The 22,096-nt window shown below is 42.0% G+C and overlaps 1 protein-coding gene across 1 annotated transcript; it reads right to left on the minus strand.

Annotated features, from left to right (window-relative positions):
* Positions 1-1,777: 1,777 nt before the first annotated feature.
* Positions 1,778-6,466, minus strand: chrna2b (cholinergic receptor, nicotinic, alpha 2b (neuronal); the record flags this gene model as incomplete). Its single annotated transcript, XM_079180713.1, has 6 exons — positions 1,778-1,903; positions 2,204-3,371; positions 4,474-4,583; positions 4,760-4,804; positions 5,423-5,607; positions 6,424-6,466. The coding sequence occupies 6 exons, from the start codon at positions 6,464-6,466 to the stop codon at positions 1,778-1,780; spliced, it is 1,677 nt and encodes a 558-aa protein (XP_079036839.1).
* Between the last annotated feature and the right edge of the window lie 15,630 nt (positions 6,467-22,096).

Consider the following 22,096-nt stretch of genomic DNA (forward strand, 5'->3'; position numbering starts at 1 on the left):
AACTAATGCCCCATCTTTATCGTCACTCCCAACCCTTTTTTGCTCCCGTTGGCTGGTTGATGTTAAAATGCATCATCGGTGGGCCAGCGCGGGAAAGATCCCAAAGACACCACATCCAAAGAGTCCGGGTTTCCCTGGTGGCGATAGGCTTAATCAACATAGAACGCTGCAGGTGTGATGAGTTTTTGTAGGCCGACCCCAGAACTTAGCATCTTGTTCACTCGACAAAAAAGCAATGGTATTTTTCCATTGGAAAGGTTATGATACTTACACGTTAGCTAACCTTAGGCTATGAATGGACTACACCACGGTCGCATGGACAACTTGGAAAAAAGTGTATGTGCTTATCAAGGTAGTATGTATACTAACAATGGTCGATGGCATCATATTTACAATGCCTTCATTTCAGACAATGTTAAATGTTGACTGTTCTCATTTGTGATTGGTGATTAATTGACTTAATTATCTGCTCAGAAATTTCATTTTCCTTGTAAATATAAAATGTGTCAAGCACAATTGTTTTTTACAGCAGAGAAAAACAAAACAATTGCAAAATAATGTGATCCTGACGTGAGTGAAATGTTAAGATGATTAAACCAAATAGTTTGAAAGCCATTCTACTGTTTAAAAGTGTTTTATATATACAGTAGATATCTCAAGTTTGACTATGACGCATTCTATTAAAATTATAAGATGAAGACGAGAACAATTTGAATAATAGATTGTCTTTTTGTATAATGCACGTAAATCAAGTGATATAAAAATAAATGTCATGATGTATGCTACTGTACATGCCTGTTCATTGAAACACATGTCTTGCTGACTATTTAAATCTAGATGTTCTGTGTTTAGGAAGGACAACTCTTAGGTAATTTTCACAACACTCAATAAACGCTACAGAGAAGAGCTTTCAAAGGTTTCAAGAGGGTATTTATTACATAGTATGGTCATTCAAAATTAATTGTAATCATGGCGGTGTAAGAAAGAAAACAGGTAAAAAATGGGAAATTCTCTAAAATCCAGCACAAATTACCCCAGTTAGTGTGTCTAGTCCAGTATATTATATACTCCCAGTACAGCATGCCAATGTTGGTCTAAACCAAAGAGAGGTGGAATGAGGTTTCTCACTCAGTTTTTCAATTAGTCACAAACCTAGCATCTCATTGCTGCTCTCAGCCAGCTATTGGAGCTGTTTAGCTTCTGTCCATTAACAGCTAGTCCCAGTGCCATTACTGATCCCTGCATTACAAGTTAATGTAATGTACCGCTAATTAGATCACTCAATTTAAAACTAGTATTCTTCAAACAACAGAGAAAAGTAATCGCATTACTGCAACGCTTTATCCAGCACTGACACTGGCTTCATGCTATTTAGCTAGCATGTGACGCTAACTGACATGCTGAAAGAGACGATATACTAAACACTGGCACGTTAACATATTAACATGAGTATGCATGTTGACATGCTAATGTTAGCATGTAGGTCAAACTCAACCAAAGTTAACATTACAGGTGAGGTCAACAAAGTGAGGCTTAGATGGTTGAAAGTCGATCCAAGTGACAGTCTGATATCCCCTAAAATGGACACTGTACAGAGGACAGACCCTTTTTGATGTTTCCCCCGCTAGTTATAGGGATCTAAAATTTAGCACACCAAAAAACCCGCTAACGCAGCAAATTACATACATTTTTCACATTCTGAGTCTTGAAGGAGAGTTCAGCTACATTTTAACTAACTAGTGGTGGTTATGGATTTCCTCACACCGTCTCAGGTGAGCTAGATCATGCCAGCTAGCCAAGGGGGTAGGAAGAGGCCAATGGTCCCAAGCAGGCACACAATGATGAACATCCACAGGAAGATGCGGTCAATCACCATTGCGACATACTTCCAATCCTCTTTCACCTGTGTGGAATTAAGAGCAACAGAAAGAGAAAAATTAGAGAAAAAGCTGCACATGCAACATGCTTATTGTCCATAGTTTGTAAGCAAACATCTAACATTTATGGATATTTGGAGTTGTGTCGATTATTCTCTCTTTTAGTTAAAAAAAATCTTAAACTGGACTTCACATTCGCTGAGCTCAAGAGGACACTATGATATTTGTATTACTGCTATTACAAAGTGCATCTTCGGCACACAGTACATTGAAACATTATTCTGTCGTTCTGATATTAGAAGAAGTGGTATTTCATTGATACTCACGCTGAAGTCGGCATCCTCAGCCCTTAGATGGTCTGCAATGTAGTGCACCCCTTCCAGAGCGCGTATAACACTTGGTGAAAGCAGGAATGTTGAGTCTGATACTGTGTTATCAGCTTTAGTGGGCCTCTGAGTGAGATTGGCTCTGGCCCCTATTGAAAGTCTGTTTGTCCCTGCAGGCCCCTCCTGTTGGTTCTGGCTGCTCTGTGGGTTTTTCTGTTGCGGTGGAGGGGTCGCCCCTGGAGGTCTGGGCGAAGGAGGGCGAAAGGAGAAGTACGACGTCAGCGTTCCCAGCTCTAAATCCTCATACAAGCTCCTGTCGGGGTCCTCTGACGTGGTCCCATCTCTTAACCAGGTCGCCGAGGTGCTGAGGCAGTTGCTGGATTTGAACCCGGTTATCCGTCCCTGCCGGCGAGCCATCGCCGCTTCCTGCTGCATCAGCAACAGCCGGCGACGCCGGCCATTTGGCGCAGGCCGCCGCATGAACAGCCAGCGTGGGATCAGGTTCAGGAACACGGAGTGGACCCAGCGGGGCATCTTGTGAGTGCTGGGGGAGCGATGGTGCACGTTGAGCACGAAGACCGTGATGACGATGGAGAGGGTGACGAAGATCATCGTGAAGAGGAGGTACTCGCCGATGAGCGGGATGACGAGGGACGTGGACGGTATGATCTCGGTGATGAGGAGAAGGAACACGGTGAGGGACAGCAGCACGGAGATGCACAGGGTGATCTTCTCACCGCAGTCCGAGGGTAGATAGAAAACCAGAACCGTGAGGCAGGAGATCAGCAAACAGGGGATGATGAGGTTGATGGTGTAAAACAAGGGGAGCCTTCGAATGATGAAGAAGTAGGTGATGTCCGGGTAGATCTCATGGCAGCAGTCGTATTTCTTTGTGTTGTATGTCCCCACGGCGTTGATGATGGCCCATTCGCCGCTCTCCCAGTAGTTGTTCAGGTCCACTGTTTTTTCCGTTCGCTCCAGGTCGATCTTGGCCTTGTCGTACGTCCAGGAGCCAAATTTCATTTTACAGTTCTGTTGATCGAAGGGGAAGAAGGTGACGTCGATGCTGCAGGAGCTCTTGTAAATGGCAGGAGGGACCCAGCGGACTTTGCCGTTGTGGAATAGGTGAGCTTTCGTCATATGGGTCACGGCAAACTCTCCATCAGCGCTGGAAAAAGCAGAGACCTCGATTTTTAAATATCTGGGAACTAAGGCTGAGATAGTAGATAAACCTGCTTCCAACTTCCCTTTGTGCTGAGAAAAGGATCTTTTCTCACTTTAGAAACTATGCAGTATAAAAGTATTGATTCCCCAATAATAATCGTCTCCAGTAATCTCCCCTCCATTCATCGCTGTAATGGTGATAACAGCTTCTGCTGAAAATGTTATGATGAGTCGTTATCGTTCCATCAGTTTCACACCTTTTTTTAAATTTAATTTACAGATTGTGATCACGCCGGCTCGATGGAGCAGAACTCCATCATCAACGCGCTCGGTTTAATCTCCTTGAGGTGGATTTAGGAGAAGGGAGAGCTTTCTCAAAATCTATTACACCTTTTGAAGGTTGACAGCATCAACACGCATGAACAGCGACGCATAATAGAAATGCAGCTCATAGAAATGTTCAGTGTAAATTGTAACAGGAACAACTGTTCAAGCTATATCATAATTTGACTTAAAGCTGTGTTCCAAAGTGAAGGTGTTGCAATATTACCAGAGGAGCAGAATGTTTTATTATCACTAGATGGCGCCATTTTCATACCATACGCCATCCAGTAAAGAGGCATCAGTTTGAACCAATGTTTTATTTTGAGTGTAGCTGTTACTCTGTATCAGCGTCCACTGTTGCATGTCAAGAAAAGTGGCAGGCGTGACCTGATGATGAAAGCAATTAAATAACGTGCTTATGTGGAGCAGAGCGGCATAGATTTGTCAATTTACCGCTAAGCTGATTGACAGGAAATTAATCAGCAACAATTTGAGTAATCAATTTATCATTGAAGCAACAGAAATGCAATAGATTCTCCGGTTAAAGCTGACCAGTTGTGAATATCTTATGGATTTTTTTTATCCTCTATGGGTTATTATAACAAGTCATCTTCAACTCTGGGAGATTGTGATTGCCATCGATTACGGTTTTCCGACAATTCATCTGTTAATTAAGAGAATAATCGACAGATTTAACGATAATAAAAATAACTTCATAATAATTGCCGGCCTTAATGGTGAGGTTCTTTTTTACCGTCATGTTAGTCTCTTATCACACTTACTTGTTGTAGAGGACAATGTCTGGGACCCATATGAGCTCTGAGGGGACTCTTATGGACGTCACGTTGTCATAGTCGGATGGTTTCCAACGAAGTTTGTAGTCATTCCACTCCTGAGAGACACAAACGACATGTTTTGAAGCGGGCTATGATCCTTGATTGTCATTCAATTCCTCATAAATGTTGTCAAATGAGCACTGTAGATGTAGGTTTTTCATATTCTTAACAGATCCCCTCTGAGAAAAAAGAAAATCTTAATAATAAATCAATACTGACACATTTTTCTGACCTGTTTAAGCCACACGTTGGTTGTCATCATTTGGTTCTTCTCATCCTAGCAGACAGACAGAGAGAGAGAGAGAGAGAGAGAGAGAGAGAGAGAGAGAGAGAGAGAGAGAGATACAGTAGAGACTGAGTTACGTCTGTCAACTAAGGCCAGAGGAATATATGAGAGAGAGGTTCTTGGAGGTTTGTCAAAGGAGACCCAAATATAGCTTGCAGCAACTTTACTTCAATAACTTGATGGATGTGAAGTGTTCTGTAACAGTTTTGCTCTGGCAGGGCAGAGGGTGCATAAAGTTTGTTTTTGCTGCTGTATTTTAAAATGCCAAAGAGTCCATACTGTTGGAAAAACCACATAAAACAAAGTAGAGTTGGTTCAAGTTGCAGTGCTCCCTAATATAGGGAATATTAAACGCACTAATTAAAGCTCTAGGGGATACATTACTGCACTTACACGGCATTGGATTTTTAAAAACCTGCAACTTCAGTAAAACAAACTCATTTTATTCCAAAGAGAGGGACACACATTCTACAATCCCATCATGAAGTCTTTGGTTCACATTAAAAGCAGCTTGCACGTCACCACATATATAGCTTGTGTTTAAACCTCGCCTCCATTTTTGTTTTCATGCACCGTACACGAATTGGACAGACATGCGTGACGACTCACCACATCAATGAGCTGCGCGATGGACAGTCCAAACTTGACGATGACGACGTCGGAGATGTTCGGCACGGGTCTCGACCACTTGTTGTAACCAGCGAACAACGTCTTGAAGAGCTCGTCCTCAGCGTGCGAGTGGGTCTTCTCGTGACAAAGAACTGTAGATACATTCTTTCTTGTAAAATCTCCATCTTTATCAAACAAACATTTATAGAGGACAGATACAATATGGGTGTTTATACAACACTGCACTATTCCAGATTACATTTCACACTCACCTTCTTTTTTTTTATATGCATTTACTATTCTACATTTAAATAATCTGAAACTGTTAAAATGAACCGGTGTTAGTGCAAATATCCTTTACACGTTTTGACATCAAGGTCATTTTGACAGTAATAATATGTGACAAGTTTTGCTCAGCAGTTAATATTTGATGGTATGATAATAAATGCATGTAAAGTGACTACTGAGGGAGACCAAAGGAGTAAATTGCACAGTATATAGGGATCATATCCATGTTCTCTCATCCGTTGTCTCCTCTAATCCTCGCGTAACAAACTGCAGTGAATCAGGCTGGCCTGATATTGAGGCTTTTGGGAGTGAAGGTGAGAGTGTTGAACATCTCGTGTTTCGGCGCAGAAGTCTCCTCTAAACATCCCAGACCGCTCTTGGTAAAGTCTTATCGACTTTTCCACATCTTAGCAAATCTTTTGATCTCTTGATCTGAGCTCCCCATGCGAGTCGCCTCTTGAGGTGAGCAGGTGGAGGCTGGGGAAGTGTGTCCGTCGGCAGCAACACCATTTCAGCTGCAACCTCTCTTTTTATCCCTCAAATGTTGTTAATATGTACGTGTTGCTTCACAACGAGGGGTGGCTTAATCAAATCGATTAGGAATATGCAGTCTAGACAGATTTGCGTACAAGCTCAAACTGAGTCACTGTATTATTTTTCTGCAGAATGGATAGCATGGAAATAGACAGTAAATCCCTCCTCTTGGGGATTACAGCTTCCACCTTCATCAATGTAGTCGGAGTCAATTACACACATCATTGCTTGCTTGTGTTAAGTGGAGGTGAGCTAATTTCTCACCGGTGAAGGGTGTTTATTGTTGAGCTGTCTGCCACTCTGTGTTACAGCTGATGCATGAAACAATTAACTCAGTTTTCACTTGAGGCAGAGGGTGATGATAACATGTTTACATTTGTGTATTCCCTTATCGCTACTGGATTTTGTAAAACCCATATTTGATATTTAAGAGTTTTTTTTTTAAAACTCAGATGATCATAAAGTGTTTTTTAACATCATCAAAGCTCTCTGAGGCAAATTTGTGATTTGGGGCTATACAAAAATAAATTGAATTGAATTAAAAAAATGTTTGATTAGCATCCCTTAAATTTGTTTTTCTAAATAATTGCAACCAAAATACGTACGGAGTGGGACTTAACTTTAAAAACATTTAATTTCATTTAAAGCTACTTCATGGAACTTTAATTTTGCGTTGATTTTGTCAGTCCCTGTGGAAAAAAGTGATAATGTTTCAGCGCACCAGAGTCCCTTTAGAAAACCTCTCATTTTACTCCAGCAGGGTCTGACAGTCTGCTCCTGCTCAGTCCTGGTTCTGGTTCCCCTCTAGCCTGCTGGCTGGAGGTGGAGCCGCCGGGCGCAGAGTTCTCCACCTCCTGCTGGAGCTTCCAACTGCAGGTTGCAGGTGGCTGCGAGGCCGGAGCTGGGTCTCTCTGCGGCGGGATGGTCGCTGCTGGAGGCCCCGCTGGAGTCTGAGCTGAAGGACTCTCTGGTGAACCTGCAGGATTTCGTCTGATTTGGCTTCAGAATCCGGCCCCGTGGCACCGATGACAAACATTAAGAAATAGCCAATCTTCTTGCTGATATGAAGGTCATATGGAGGCATCAGTATTTAATTGAGACTGTTTCATAAGCAGTTAAAAGTTCCTCAAAGTAACTTTAAATAAACCATGTAATGGCACCACTGTTTATAATCAACCCCAATTGGCTTTACTGTAATGGAATTTCTAGTCACCTATAGACTGACTCATGACACCACTGATTACTGCAATAAGCTAGTGTGTAGAGTGTGTAATGTGTGTAATCAAATTGTACTCGTTGTTTAATGTACAGACAGAGAATGTATCTTATCTCTCTTGTCCAATATCTCATGGCAGCTTCTCTCTAGAGATTTATGTAAGGAAAGTAAAGCATCTTGCCTCAAGAATCAATATAAAAAAAAAAAAAGAAAATCAATAGAGACGCCATTGGGTTTGGATGCCATAAACACCCACTGCCTCTGGATCTCCGTTTGACAGTGTGAGGATGTAATGCAACCTTAATGAGGAGTGCTTCCATCAAAGATCCTAAAACGGGACATTGGACCACCTGCATCTGGCAGCAGTCATGGTTGCTTAGCAAAGGCCTACATCATCACCTGGCCATGGGTGAGTTGTGGTTCTGATGACCGCATTGACAAGTATTTACAACTCTTCAGTGTAGGATAGGCCAGTGGAGGATAACCAGGTGAGGGGCTTAAACCTGAGGGATACATGCAAATCTGTTGACATGATTTATTGCCCATGCTAATTCCTTAGCCCGAGGGCCTTTAACAGAGAACGCCTGGACAAATATGCAGATGAAGTCTATGTAACACAGCAGACTTACACATGTGAAGTGACAATTTAGAAAACATAATTGTTTGTAGAAAAAAAATAAGAAGAAAGAAAGAAAAAGGAGGCATAGTATGGATTCAGAATGAATTTGCCCATGGTGCACTTGGGCTCATCCCCTGCCATCACGGACTAATTTGATTCTGGCAAACAAGCATGCACCAGAGCCTTCTTATCTGCTCTCTTGACAGTCCGGGCGGCACATGTTCATCTGTCCGTGCATCTGGGGAAGGACCAGATGTGGGACTTGACAAAAGAAAGGCTCTTGGGTGCCAAAGATCAAAGGCTCCTCCTGCCAGCAGAGACTTGAAATGAGATGACACCGCCGACATCCAGCACATTGGGCCGTGCATGTTGTACCGTGGCCAACCCCCTTGGCGAGGTGTTTGAAAACACTGACCAGTTTAGATGATAAGAGTCAGCAGCTTCTCAAGCCAGAGGCAATCTTGTGAAATTGGGCTGTCAAATATTTAAGAGTGAAAAGATCACTTAAAAAAACAACATGCAAAAAATGGCCGTTAGTTGACTGAAATTGCAGGAAATTCAGAAAGCTGAACTCCGTCAGTGACATAATGAGATTGGCACGACATCAAGCACCTGCACATGTGATTGCTGGAGCAAGTCAAGAGAGCAACGGTACATTTTAAACCCTTTCTCACATACGCCACAAAAAGACATACGTTATCTTAGACCTCTAAGTGAGCACTGGTTTGTCCATTTAACTCTTACTTGCATTCGAGTTAAAGGGGAACGTCAATGTAGAAGCTCTGAATCAAATAAAGCTGCCCTGAGTTCCACTGTCTAGATGATGGCTTTAGAGTCAAACTGAAAGTAACCTTTTTACGACTGTTGATTATTTTCTTGATTAAATTATTGTCAGTCAGCGTTGCCCAAAGCCCAAGATGACGTCCTCAGATGTCTTCTTTTTGCCCACAACTCAGAGATATTCAGTTTACTGCACAGAGGAGTATAGAGGAACTAGAACATATTCACATTTAGGAAGCTGGAATCAGAGAATTCTTGAAAAATTACTGAAAACTGATGAACAAAATAGTTGCAAATAGTTGTCTAATCGATACATCGTTGCAGCTCTAAACTAATACATTCTTAGATTCTATTTCCAACAAATATATTCTCTTGAAAATTGTGCACAATGTATGGAGTATATTTACAGTGAGGGAATCTAAATTTCAGCTCGCCTTAAAGGTATTAACTCTGGGCTTGAACCCTGAAACCTGCTCCAAATTCTGACTAGAAATATGCATCTTTCTCTTATCCATTGCTGTTTCGATCAAACAAATCTGACCATTAACACCTACTGAAAATATGACTATTACTAAGCTTTTGCAGCATATTGTGTGGAATATTTTCTCACACTCTTCTGAGGATTTGTCATTTTTTTTGTGAAGCGCAGCTGCCTCTCTCTGACAACTTCTAAATGTGCGCGGGTACGGATTCCAAACTCTCAGATGGGAACAGAAAGAATCTTGCTTCATTCATCTTGAGTATATAACGCTAGCGCTGTGTTTTATGGCAATGATTTAATGCATATAAGAGAAAAGCATTGTGGGAGTTTTCGATGAAAGCAAGCGTGCAGGTGTTGAGACTGACAGGTGAGCTTACAATGAACTACTTTTAAGCCTCGTAACTTTTTTACTTACTCGACGTTTATCACTTACTATAGTGCAAATAAATGTTGTGAGGCACTCTGACAGAGAGTTAGCTTATCGCTGAGGTAAAATGTGGGTTTAAACATGTTCCATGCTTGTTAACCTACTGCTCCTTTTATAGAAGTCATGTTGAAGCCGCTGTAAACACTTACACTTAAGAAAAGTGCTTACCTGACTGACTTAAGAGCAGCAAGTATAGAACGGTCATCCTCGCAGAGAACAGGTGGTCGTGTCCCATTTTGCACTCTGCTATTGAGAAGTCCCACTTCACCGGAAAGCACGGAGACGTTTCCGTCCGCTGTCAAAACGTTACCGTGAAACCGTGATTTGTGAGCAAAACCTGGCATCTTCGCAGCCGGGAGGCATATCAGGACAACTTGGCCCGGTACCGTTAGTAGAGCAGCGTTTACTTCTGTGGGCGGGGAGTGAGTATGACGATACTCTGACTGAATAACTTTCCCCTAAAGCTCCGAATCGATGTATGCGTCACTCCTCGCACTATAGCCTTGCCTAGACGGGATGAGAGCGAGTCATGCACCTCTTGTTTGCGCGCTCCGAAAGCCTGTCCGCGCGCCTGAGTTGGTGAGCCATCCGGTGCTGAATCAGGGAGCGGCAGCGGAACACCGTATCTTACCTCTGCTGTATTTGCAGATTAAAGTACCAGATCATAATACTGCCTAACTCAGATATCAAGTAATTCGTTGACGAAAATGAGTCCGGCTTTATTGCTGTGTATGTCTTATCCAAACAATTTCACCTTTTTACGCACGGTGCCAAGATTTTACGCGTCCTTGGTGCTCCGATTTAAGTATTCGATATCCATTACATTTTTAATTCGCTCTTTTCCATGATTAGAAGCGTTGTTAGTGGCCACTCTGGTATCGGCTGGGTCCGTAAAACCGCATCATCCAGTGTGAGAAGACAGGACACGTCTGAGTACTTCGCGTCTTTCATCTGGTACCTATAACAGTCCCTCCTCCTTTCTCGCGCTTCCTCAACTGTGCACACAGACGCGCGCGCGCGCATACACACACACACACACACACACACACACACACACGCACACACACACACACACGCACACACACGCACACACACACACACACACAGTATTCACCATAAAAGTGGTAACTTGCATGTGTGGGAATTTATCGACCAATAACTCAAATTGCATCCCGTTTTCTCAGAATGAGTACTAGACTGATAGTTTATTTGTTTTTGTAAAACATTAGAATACATAAATACATGCCACACGCAACTGAAACACCCCTGTTTCTGTGGGAGACAGCTAGAGGGCAGACTAGGTGAATGAATATGCCTTGTGAAGATTTAGTCCCCCTTAAATATTGATATGAGTAGAAGATGAAAAAGCCTTTGCAACACATGCAGAAAACAAAAACAATAAATAAAACATATTTCATTATGCATTGTACAAATTCATTACACATTTTATTATTTCAAACATGAAAGCATTCCCTCTCGTGAATCCTGGCAAGGCTAAAGTGAGAATAGCACAATGGAGCTGGATACACAACAAAAAGCACATTTCTCACATTTGAACAGGTGAATCCAGCTGAGACCCAAAAATTGTTTTTGCTTTTCTGATCCTAAGGTTTATATTCTGTGTAAAACCTCGCAAGCATTCCTTTAAACATTGTGCAGATTCAGAGGTGCTATGGTTTAAGAGCTTAATCAGGTTTTTATTGGTGTTTCCTTCTCATTACTTCCTTATCACAGAAGTCGTCTAATTGAGAATATCTTTTCCCTCATTCACAGGTTATTGCATTCCTGCAAACAACAGATAACAATGCTTCATAACAAACACATAAACAATTTTGTGGCGAAAACAAATTGTCCACTACTCATTCTAAAGCGTACCCTGGCCTCCATCCTCACCCAGGAACCAGATGGTCCATCCACACCTTCTTCTGGAGAAAACTAACAGAGCCATTATGTTTGGTCTCTGACCGCCAATCTAGTCTGATCCATGCACACTCAACTTGGCTCAAACCTGCACCACATACTGTTACCACATGTGACCTCACCCAATTCCACGAGTAGGGCCTGGATGGAAAGTAATATTTCATAGGGGTTATATACCGTACGTTTTTGCTGTGTCAATCATTCATTCTCTTAACTTTCTCTTCAACTTATACAGTTGATGTAATGCCCGACCATGACTCACTGTTGATACCGAACATGCTCACCAAGTTGGAGGATGACAAAAGAGCAGCAAACTTTTTTCCCCAACACTTCTTTAGCGATGCATTTTGGCAATGTCTTTCAGCTGCTTGTTGAACGAAGCGTGCAGGGCCTTCGAGGAGACCTCCAGCCTGTTGGCGATGTCCGCCGCAACGCGGAACATCTCTTCAAAGGCCAACGACTCTTCTCTGATTCTGCTCCAGACAGACGGACAATCCAGGGTCACCGGGTGGAGGGACGGTAAAGGAAGGAGCGATCAGGTGTGGAGAGAGACGGAGTAAGTGACAGAGAAGCGGAGGACGTTAAATACATTATAGGGGGGGGGGGGGGGGGGGGGGGTAATGCATATGGTTGCTGTTAATGCTGGTTATGTAATGGAAAAGCTTGTGTAAAGAGGAAAGACATATAGCAAAGCACGGTGGAGACAAAAAGACAGTCAATTTAGAGGTGCACCATACCTTGTATAATAATATCTGTATGTGTAGACATGAATGCTCTTTAGTATTCATGTAGCAAACACAAACCGTGATTCCAATCTAGGCTGCAAGCAGAGACACAATGCAGGGGCCTTGCGACAAGATATTAATACTTTTGCTCATTTCTTTTGATTGACGTGCATTATGGAGGACCGGATGAAACGGCAGTCATCAACACAGTCGTCTATGCTTTAATAAAAGGCTAGAGATGGCCTGTCTCTGCCGTCAGTCGAACGCAGATGTTCGCCCACAATTTCTCCAATTTCTGTTCCCGACGTTTTACGTCTTCAGTACGCTAAAAAAGAAACCAAGAACACATCTTTTGTTAGCTGCTCCCTTTACATTCCAGCCGTGACCTTTTTATGAAGCTCAGCCACATTCAACATTCTATGAAAACGTCTTGAAAGACAGATTCATTACACTCACTTCTGCATTCCGACGTTCAACACTTCCCCTTCCAGCTGCTTTTCCAGATCCTCCTCAGCCTTCTCCACAGCTTCATGGCAACTCTTGTTGTCCTCTGCGATGCCAATGACATTTTCCTTAATCACATCTTCGTAGCTCTGGTCTCCCAGCTCCGCCCCCACAAACTGCACCAGGTTCTCCATCACTGCCTTGTTGCCATGCTGGATGGCCTGCAGATAGGCCAGCTCCTCTCTCCGGGCCTTCAGCCTTCGAGCCGCAGCGGCGCTCGTGCTGAAGTGGACCGAGCACTCGTCCGGCTGAGGCTCGTACCGCAGCGTCGGCGAAAGTGACGGCGAGGAAGCTGCCGGTGTGATCCGGTCCTGATGGTGTCCCATCCTCACGGGCTCGTCACCGACGGCCTGAGACGTGTCATTGGCGGCCATTATCGCCGAGTAGATGTCAAAGCCTGAACCCCAATCTCCACTTTGGCAGAACGTTGGGGTTGCCATGGATACCCAGGCCAAGACGAAGGGCGTCCAACACCACCACATGGTAACCTGCAAAAAGAGCAGGAGGAGGAGGAGGTGAGTGACTGTGAATAACTTCTGTGAACTTGATTAAGAGGTAAAGATGCGCCTTTGAGGAGTTGTCGCACATTTGAGGAAATATGCTGATGCGCTCGCTTGTTGAGGGTGAGATGAAGAGATTGATGACACGCTCGTGTCTTAACGGTAAATGCAAGATTACAACCAGCAGCGAGGCTGGTTTGTGCGCTGATGAAAATTAACAAAATCCACTGACCAGCCAGTATAAAGATCAGTAACTTTTATACTGCACCAATTATTAATTACCAAATAAGTCACGACGCCAAGATAAATACATTTAAATCCGTGTTTAAAGACATTTAAAAGTTCTCTGCAGAACTTTGGAGCACTGAGGGAATATTAAGTGTGCACCCTCATTTGTCCACTATCACCTTTTTTTAAATCAAAGCTTCTCCACTCGGCCTCCTCAGTAATCAGAGATAAACATTTACATTTTTTCCTGAACTGTGAATCCAAAGATCCACCGGCTGTGTATTCAGTGCATGAGCACAGCTAAACGTCTAATCTAAAGTCTATCCATTGTACTTTCTGCATCTCCATGTTTTAAACTGCTTTATGCCAAAAGAAAAGTTCTCTTGTGGCCTTAAAGTCTAAACCACACTGAGGCGACTTAACTCTGACCTTTCAGGACCTTAAGACATTTATTGTGTGCATTTCTCAGTCGGAATCAGAAATAAGAAATATATTCTGCAATAATCTTAAATTCAGTGGAAAAATCCCATGTGCCACTCTGTTAGTAGAGATGGAATGTACACGCCATATTAATCAAATTTGTAATACTTTTTTGGCAAATTTTTATCTCTTAATGTTGAATACTTAAAGTTGAAATTCACTTAAAATCCCACTGAATGTAGAGCATTGATGTATTATCTTTGTAAACCATCACTACCTGAAACAATGTGGTTTCTCAACCTGAGAAATTGAGACACCAAAATTCAAGATAAAAAATTCAAACTTTGACATGGAGACTATGAAAGATCCATCAGACCTCAGTCCGATCAGGTTACGTCCTGTCCATGAAGAAGAATCCTCTGTAGCTCAGATGTCGAATTTGGTGCCTGATTTTCGCCCATTCAATTTAAGAAACTTGCTTTTCAAGAGAAAGATTCTCCTGGAGAAAAGGTATTTATTCATGCTTTTTCCACAGTTTTCTAACACCAGAGCTGTAAACAGCATTTAGTTCTGCTGCTTGTGTTGTGATTAAATGCTGTAGATGACCTCATACTCTGTGGTTTGGCCGTGGCTGAACAGATGCAGTAGAGTTGTGTGAACGTAGGCCTGTTAAAGCCGACAAACCCCTTTTTACAGCTGTGCTTGTGTTGCTTTTGGTAACTAGCGGCTGTCTGGGGATCTTTCATAAAATCTGTTCACCTCGTAAATCCTCACAACTTACGAGAGTACAGTGTGGAAGCTGCTTTTTACAAAATGTCAAACATCAGTTGTGACTTTATTACAAATGGATTCAGTTTTCTCAAACTGTTTGCCACTCAGCATGTGTAATAGTCAGACAGCAACGGTGTCATTTTACCATTTTGCAGAGCGCCATTCATTTTCTCTCTTGTGCGTCTGGAAATATATTAAAAAAAAACCCAAACCCGGCCTGTGAGGTAGCGGCTTTGCAGAGCTTTCTGTGCTGTTGGAGGAGACGTTTGGTTTCAGTTGCAGTCTACTTTAACAGCAGCCTTGAGACTGTAATTATAACTTCTCATCGCTGAAACGAAAATTTGAGTTCGGTTGTTGACTTGCACCTTTTTGCCACGTTTTTGTCGAGAAACGCAGAGCGAGTGCCCAGTCATGCTCGCTCCAACGGACACCGTAAAATCGTCTGTTTATTTTAAGATGAGTTGGGCCGTGGCCCGGACCCATAAAGCAACCAACTGTTGGCCGCTCTCTCTGCCTCCCTCTGTTTTTGATTACTTTGACCTCACATGTGTTACAGCAGCTGTAAGAACAGTAGTAAACAGAAATATCCAAACCACTAGAGACTGCAAGCAGGGGCACAATCCAGCAGCGTTGCATCATGACGTTTGAGTAATGCATTTGCTCATTTCTTTTGATTGACATGTCCATTGTAAGTGACGGGCCGATGTAATCAACTAGAATAAAACTGATTTATCAAGTTATTTCCAGAGGAGACGCATGTCATGAGGAATGATTGAGGGCGGTTATTTGGACAGATTGAATATTTCAGATATTATTCACGCCATGAGCATTTACAAACACCTTTGTATTACAATAGATATCTGCTGCTTCACTCTGACTAGTCATTCTCTGTCCTTAAACCCACCACTCATATATATGTGAACCCTCAAGTGTGCAAATCTTTGCAAAAACATTTTAGAGTCTCCATTATACCTAACTTTGGGTTAGCATGATTCAGAAAGCCCTCCTGTAGGTGAGTTTACTGTGACACATAAGATGAGTGAGAGCAGAACACACTTCTCATGGGAGAGCTGCAGTACAGCATGTCCAAAGGTTCTTTATTCCTCTGAACTTGTACTGCTCTTGTTGAGATGTGTATATATATCAAAACCTCATGGCACAGAGTGACAGCCTATTCAGCCTAATGACAGAATGAAGCCAATGGAAATATAATTCATCCTAAAATATCGCTTTATGGTATCTGTGTTCAATTACCGTCTCGGCAGTAAACGGCAAAGGACATTTAGTGACATTATTGGGTCTCTAAAAGGCCGGCTAACTAGAAGCACGCGTGCTCGTCTCTGTCACAGATTGGCAGGAGCAGCGGCCTTTGTCTTTGGAAAATATCTGCACAATTTCCACGCTGGCGTCTATATGGTTCAGTTGAAACAGTGTTTGTGTTAGACACTGGCCTGTGGTGAACTGTTTTGGCTCTGCTGTGAAGGAACTGGCTTTTATAGGCTGACTTTTCTTCTGGCTTAAAATAGCAGAAGCTCGCCTGCAGAGGGAAAGAAGTTCATTAGTATACTTCACGTGTGTTTAATTGTCAAAGAAAAGCACCTTGTTTAGTGGTTCTTGTGACAGTAACCAGTGCAGTGGTTATTGATTCATTGATTTACTATTATAATTCAAATGACTTTAGATGTCAATTAAATACCCAGAACAACTTAGCCAGTATGCACACTGATGCTACTGTAGTGTAGGCTGCACAATGACATTAAAATATGCAATCCTTGAAGAAATCAGGATTCATCCCCCCCCCCCCCCCCCCCCCCCTCGTTGTTGAGTAAATTAATCAGGACTACTGAGATTACTTTCTCCATTTTTGGTTTGGTCTAAAACATGTCAGAAAAAAACCTATCTAGGACTAAAATCTATTCAATTAATGATCAGAAAAGCAGCAAATTCACACGATTCAGAAGCTGAAACAAGGGGATGTTTGGCACAATTGCATGGTTTTGATATCTTTACCAATGAAATAACTGTTTTCCAGCCTTTAAGTTGTCACAGTGCATCTTGAAATCACTAGAAATCTGATTGTTTGCGATGCAGCTGCAGCTCAACCCTGTGGCCCCGATCTTGTCAAAGCCTGAACAGGTATGTTTCACAGGTGTCACAAAACTGCACCGCTTCAATGTTGTGACAGCTAGGTCTTTGCCAAAGAGACAATTCAACATAGAGAGGCCTCACAGGTTCAGTGTTGATGTACATTTCAATGATGGGTTTCATGTAAAGTAGAGACACACTTGTCAGCATAATAAGTCAAGAGATAAGTAAAGATATGTTTGCACATACACACACAAAAGCACATCTACGTACATATATGTCGACAGAACATAAATACCATCTGACATAGAAGTGTCACTTCTCTACCATCCTTTACAGTATTCTACAACCAAACACTAACTTATTTATCCATATAAGATACTTATAGGTGTCCTATGAAATTAGCAGTGGGTTGTTTTTAAGTTGAAGTTATGTTTCTCTCCTTTTACCAGTGATGTCAGCGCCAGGTGAGAAAGCCCAAGCTTCCCATTAAACACAATAACTAAAGTTTTATGAATCCAAAAAAACAAAACTTACCAAAACTCCAGTTTTTCACAGCTAAATTCTGCCACCTCCACTTTCTCAGTCCACTCAAACGATTCAAAAAGGCTCAGAGAACAAATACTCACTTCGTTTCCTTCTTCATGTCAGGGGAAAAAAAATGCAGACACACACACACACACACACAATTAGGGTTTGGCTGGAGAGCGTGGCCGTCTGTGTGCCCCTGACTGCTGCTGGGAGGGGAAGGTAGGGAAGGGGGATGCTTGTAAAAAAGGCTGAAACTGAATGATTTCTTTCTTTGCAGTGGAAAGAGGGGCTGGCAAAAGGAGGGGCAAAGAGGGGGAGTAATCTACTTCACATCTGTGGGCTCTGGTGGGGGACAGAGGAAGCTCGAGGGTTCCATAGCATAGGGGGAAATGCGTTTTATGACCGTGCTGTATATGCATTTCTCATTCATTCTAGGTAGTGTCCCGTTAGATATGTCAGAAGTATTTTAAACCGTGAAATACAACACCAAGCTTTTTTCCAGCAGATATTATGACCTCCAAACCAAGACAATCTGCAATGGTGACAGATTAATAACGCACTGAGTTGAGTGGGCAGGGTTGATGAAGCTCCGTTAATGTGGTCTAGTTGTATTTTCTTTCATGAAATGTATTCTTAAAAGGACACTGAGTTCTTGAAAGGGGGTCTAGTTCTCCCCTCTTATCTCACTAGTGAAACTGAATTTAGAACATTTCTTTAATACGAAATGAAAAATGACTAATGATACGAAAAACCGATCAGTTTTGCGTTTGAATTCCTTCACCAATTTGTCATTAAGGTATTTTATTGAAGTTACGCCACATGTTTTTCGGTTGAAGCAAGGCCGAGGAGCCTTTATCCCATTAACACCTGGTATTAAAGGGTAAAGTTGTGCCCTTCTATCTGTAATTTACCTGACGGCGATTTAAGTTAATTCTTCTGTTATCTCTATAAACAGATATCGACATATGACAGCGGAATCTGTAGGACACGTTTTTGGTATCGCAAGTGTTCTGGTTTCAGCTTGTGGTCCGTCTGTAGTATTTGTATTTGTTTGGGAGTATTGACCGATCACCTTTGAGCAGGCTTTGGTTGCATGCAGGTAAACCGTCTGTGTGGAGAGCAAAAGATGAATCGGCCAAAATGCACTTCGGAACTACATAGTTGCAAAACTGTAAACAACAACCTTCCTCTGGTGACACGGTTGCTGATATTTTGTTTGTAAAATTGATGAAGTGTGTCTTTGACTGGCTCCATCAATGCAACCTGCTTCCACCGTCTATTGTTGCATCGCAGCTGCACAACACAATATAAAAGACAACGCCTACTATTCAGAATAAAATGGAGATGGAACAGTTTCTCATCTAATGACCAAGCTGTGTTTGTTTTGTTGACAATGTTATATAGGCAGAGTGCTTTTTAACGCCAGGGATTAATGGGATATTTTGTCTTTCTCCCCCACCCTGCACAGATGTTCTTGTCTCTTCTATGCAGGATAAAAGACAGCTAAAAAAAGATAATTTACATGTTTCTGGAATAGTGCCACAGGCCGGTGGGTTGGCTGACAAGACAAGAAAGAAGAAGAAATTCAATTCTTATTCTTGGAGGTACAAATTAATGACAGCTGCTGATGGCTGCCAATAATCCAGATCAGCAACGATTTGACTGATTCATAAAAAAACCTACTGCAGAACAATATCTCACCAGAGGCTGAATTTTAAAAGGGCGTGGAAAGAGATCTATGATTTTTATCGACCTCTAATCGGCAACCAAGACACAACAACATTGACGGGTCTCTGGCATGTTTAAGCTTTCTAAGAAGAGGATTAAACACATTTAATTCGAATATCGGATAGAGATACCAGATACAGGCATGTGTCATCACTGTCTGGCTGTTGTGTTGAAAGTACATATTTACCTTTTTGGGTTTCCCTTTTAGGATGCTTTCATAACCATAAAGCACCCTTTAATGTAGCTTTGAATGAGGATATGATATTAAACCATCATTTTATCCTCACCTCACGTTGTATTTAGGTCACCTTCGCATCGTTAGTTTGGTATAAAAATGTAGCGTTGTTGCGTTTTTAGCTCTGTTTTTGTTTTAAATATCTTGCTGAGTCGTTGTCACTGTTGCTTATGCCGGAGTCTAATCCGTGAGGGCTTGCAGCCGGGCACTGATGAAGAGGCGGTGCCTAATGCCCGGAGACAGCAGCCTCAAAACGCGGCTGTTTAGGGGGAAAGGGCTGACAAACATGACTTTGAGGTATGCCTCCACTCGCACACACACAGAGAGGGATGAGGAGAGGAGACGCTGTGCGAGGTTAAAGTACGGTTACATGTGAGAGCCTCCTTCGTTATCTAAATCAACATAATGATTTACATACTAGTGTAATAGTTCATGTTTAGTTTACTAAACTTGTTTTTATATGCCCTCTCATAACGTCAACAGAAAAACATATTTCATCATCATTTCCTGTTTGTATTGTATTATTTGCATATTTCTTACTCTAACATTTCAAAGAGCTTGACACCAGCACCTTTTTGAGTCACACACGTGTTGCCCTCATATTGCAGAGATGGTCTTGTCAACCATCACAGAGTTAAAAGCCCTCAACCATGTTTGGACATGCATGTAGCATGTCCAAGATGCTCCATTTTACTCAGGAAGGAAGGCGCCATATGGGAGCCGTTTATCATTCTCAATGTAAGCACTGTGGCCCGACTGACTGCAAAATCCTTGACTTCTGCAATGAATGTTACATGAAACAGCAGTTTCCATTAAGTTTGTAGGAAAAATGTTTTTAGAGATATCTGTTTGAATTCTACAACAGGTTAAAAAGATCCTGTCCTTCTTCTTTGAAAGGGAGATGATTATTGAACTAAATGTCCTTTAAAAACCTCGAAGTGATTTGCTGTTCGGAGACATAGAGGACTTGTATTGTGCGGCGCGTTCTGATGATTAAAGCTGGATAATTATAACTTTATTTTCTTTTATTCGGTATGCAAGGCATCACAAATTAATTTGAAGAAAACTTTCAAAACATTCTGTTGATATTCAAGTTTAATCTTGTTCAATATACTTTAATATAATGTATAAATATTTGTAACAACACTGTCTACGATACCGTCTGTGATTTGAAATGAAAGCAAAAATATGAATTCACGCAGCGTTCCACTGGAGCGTCTGCAAAATACATAGTAGATTAGACTGTGACCGTGAATATATTGACCGAGAAGCTGTTTCAGCGTTTTCTAATTGACCAGCACCTTCTGTACCCCGAGGGCTGTTATTGACCAGGGCCAAGGACTCTGTGCTCTCTGCAGCCACTTATCCACAGCAGTGCACAAGCAATGAGTGCCACAGTGTGCTGGAGCTGATAAACTCTGCTAATCCACTCTGGGAGCCCAACATAGTTCAGGCTTCTTCTTTTAGTGCCCAGAACCAGTGTTCTCTGCCACTTTGTCCATGTTCCCTTTTTTACTGCTCAGATTAGGGAGCCTTGGCAGTAACGGGCAGGGATTTGTGCTTAACGCTCTTTTAAAAAAATCTATAACATGTCGAAATGTGTGCAACGATGAATACATCTGACACTGGAAATGTTCTGTGAAATGTAAAGGGCTGTTGCTAGTGGATATTCTTTAACAGGGATATGTCGTTTGTCTTAGAGCCCTGACACACCAGACTGACCTCAACTAACAAGCACCAACAACGACCCGCAAAAAACGTTGCAATTGAATGCATCCCCAAAAGCAGCCGACATACATAACACTCTGCATGAAAGGAAATACGTGATGCAACTGAGCGAAAAATACATCCAAAAATCAAAAGGAAACAAAACAAACTGTCCTACGACGATAAACTGTCTTGTTGTAGGTTCGGAATATAAATTAAGGATATGTCTGATGAAAAGTTGCAGTTGGTCCACAGATGTTCTTGTCTCTTCAATGCTGACTAAAAGCCAGCAAAACGGCAAGAAAAGATAGTGCACATGTCTGGAGTAGTGCCAGAGGCAGCTGGGTTCACCGATAAGAAGAAAGAAAGATATTCAATTCTTATTCTTGGAGGTACAAATTCATGACAGCTGCTGATGGCTGCCAACAATCCAGATCAGCAAGGATTTGAATATTCAAATCGTTGGATTTGGATATCCGATATGTCACATCACTGTTTGTCTGACATATTTACCTTTGTGCGTTTCCCTTTTAGGATGCTTTAACTTAATAACCGCATAAATCGCCCTTTAATGTAGCTTTGAATTAGGATATGATATTAAGCAATCATTTTATTTTCCATTTATCTAGTTGGCTTGACCCGAATATTGGACTAATCAGTTATTCATTCGTTTGGTATTTTTTTGGTATTTGGATTTTTTCATGGATATTTTTTTTCAACCCCAAAACACACCAAGCCTTTCAGAAAATGCTTCTTATTCGATAACAACTAAAAGTACAAACAACAACAGTGTAGAATAACGGTATCCTTAAAAACAACACTCGTGGACTCATCATGACACATCTTTGTTCAAATAAACGTGTGGGGGAGAAGCCTCTGAGTGTGTGACAACTTTAATGACAGAAGTCCGTGCTGCACACTGACCAAGAGGTTAAAGCGCTCATCCGGTCATGGTGGTACCGTTACCTGTGAAAG

Source organism: Pholis gunnellus (genome assembly GCF_910591455.1).
Source record: "Pholis gunnellus genome assembly, chromosome: 19".
NCBI classification, from domain to species: Eukaryota; Metazoa; Chordata; class Actinopteri; order Perciformes; family Pholidae; genus Pholis; species Pholis gunnellus.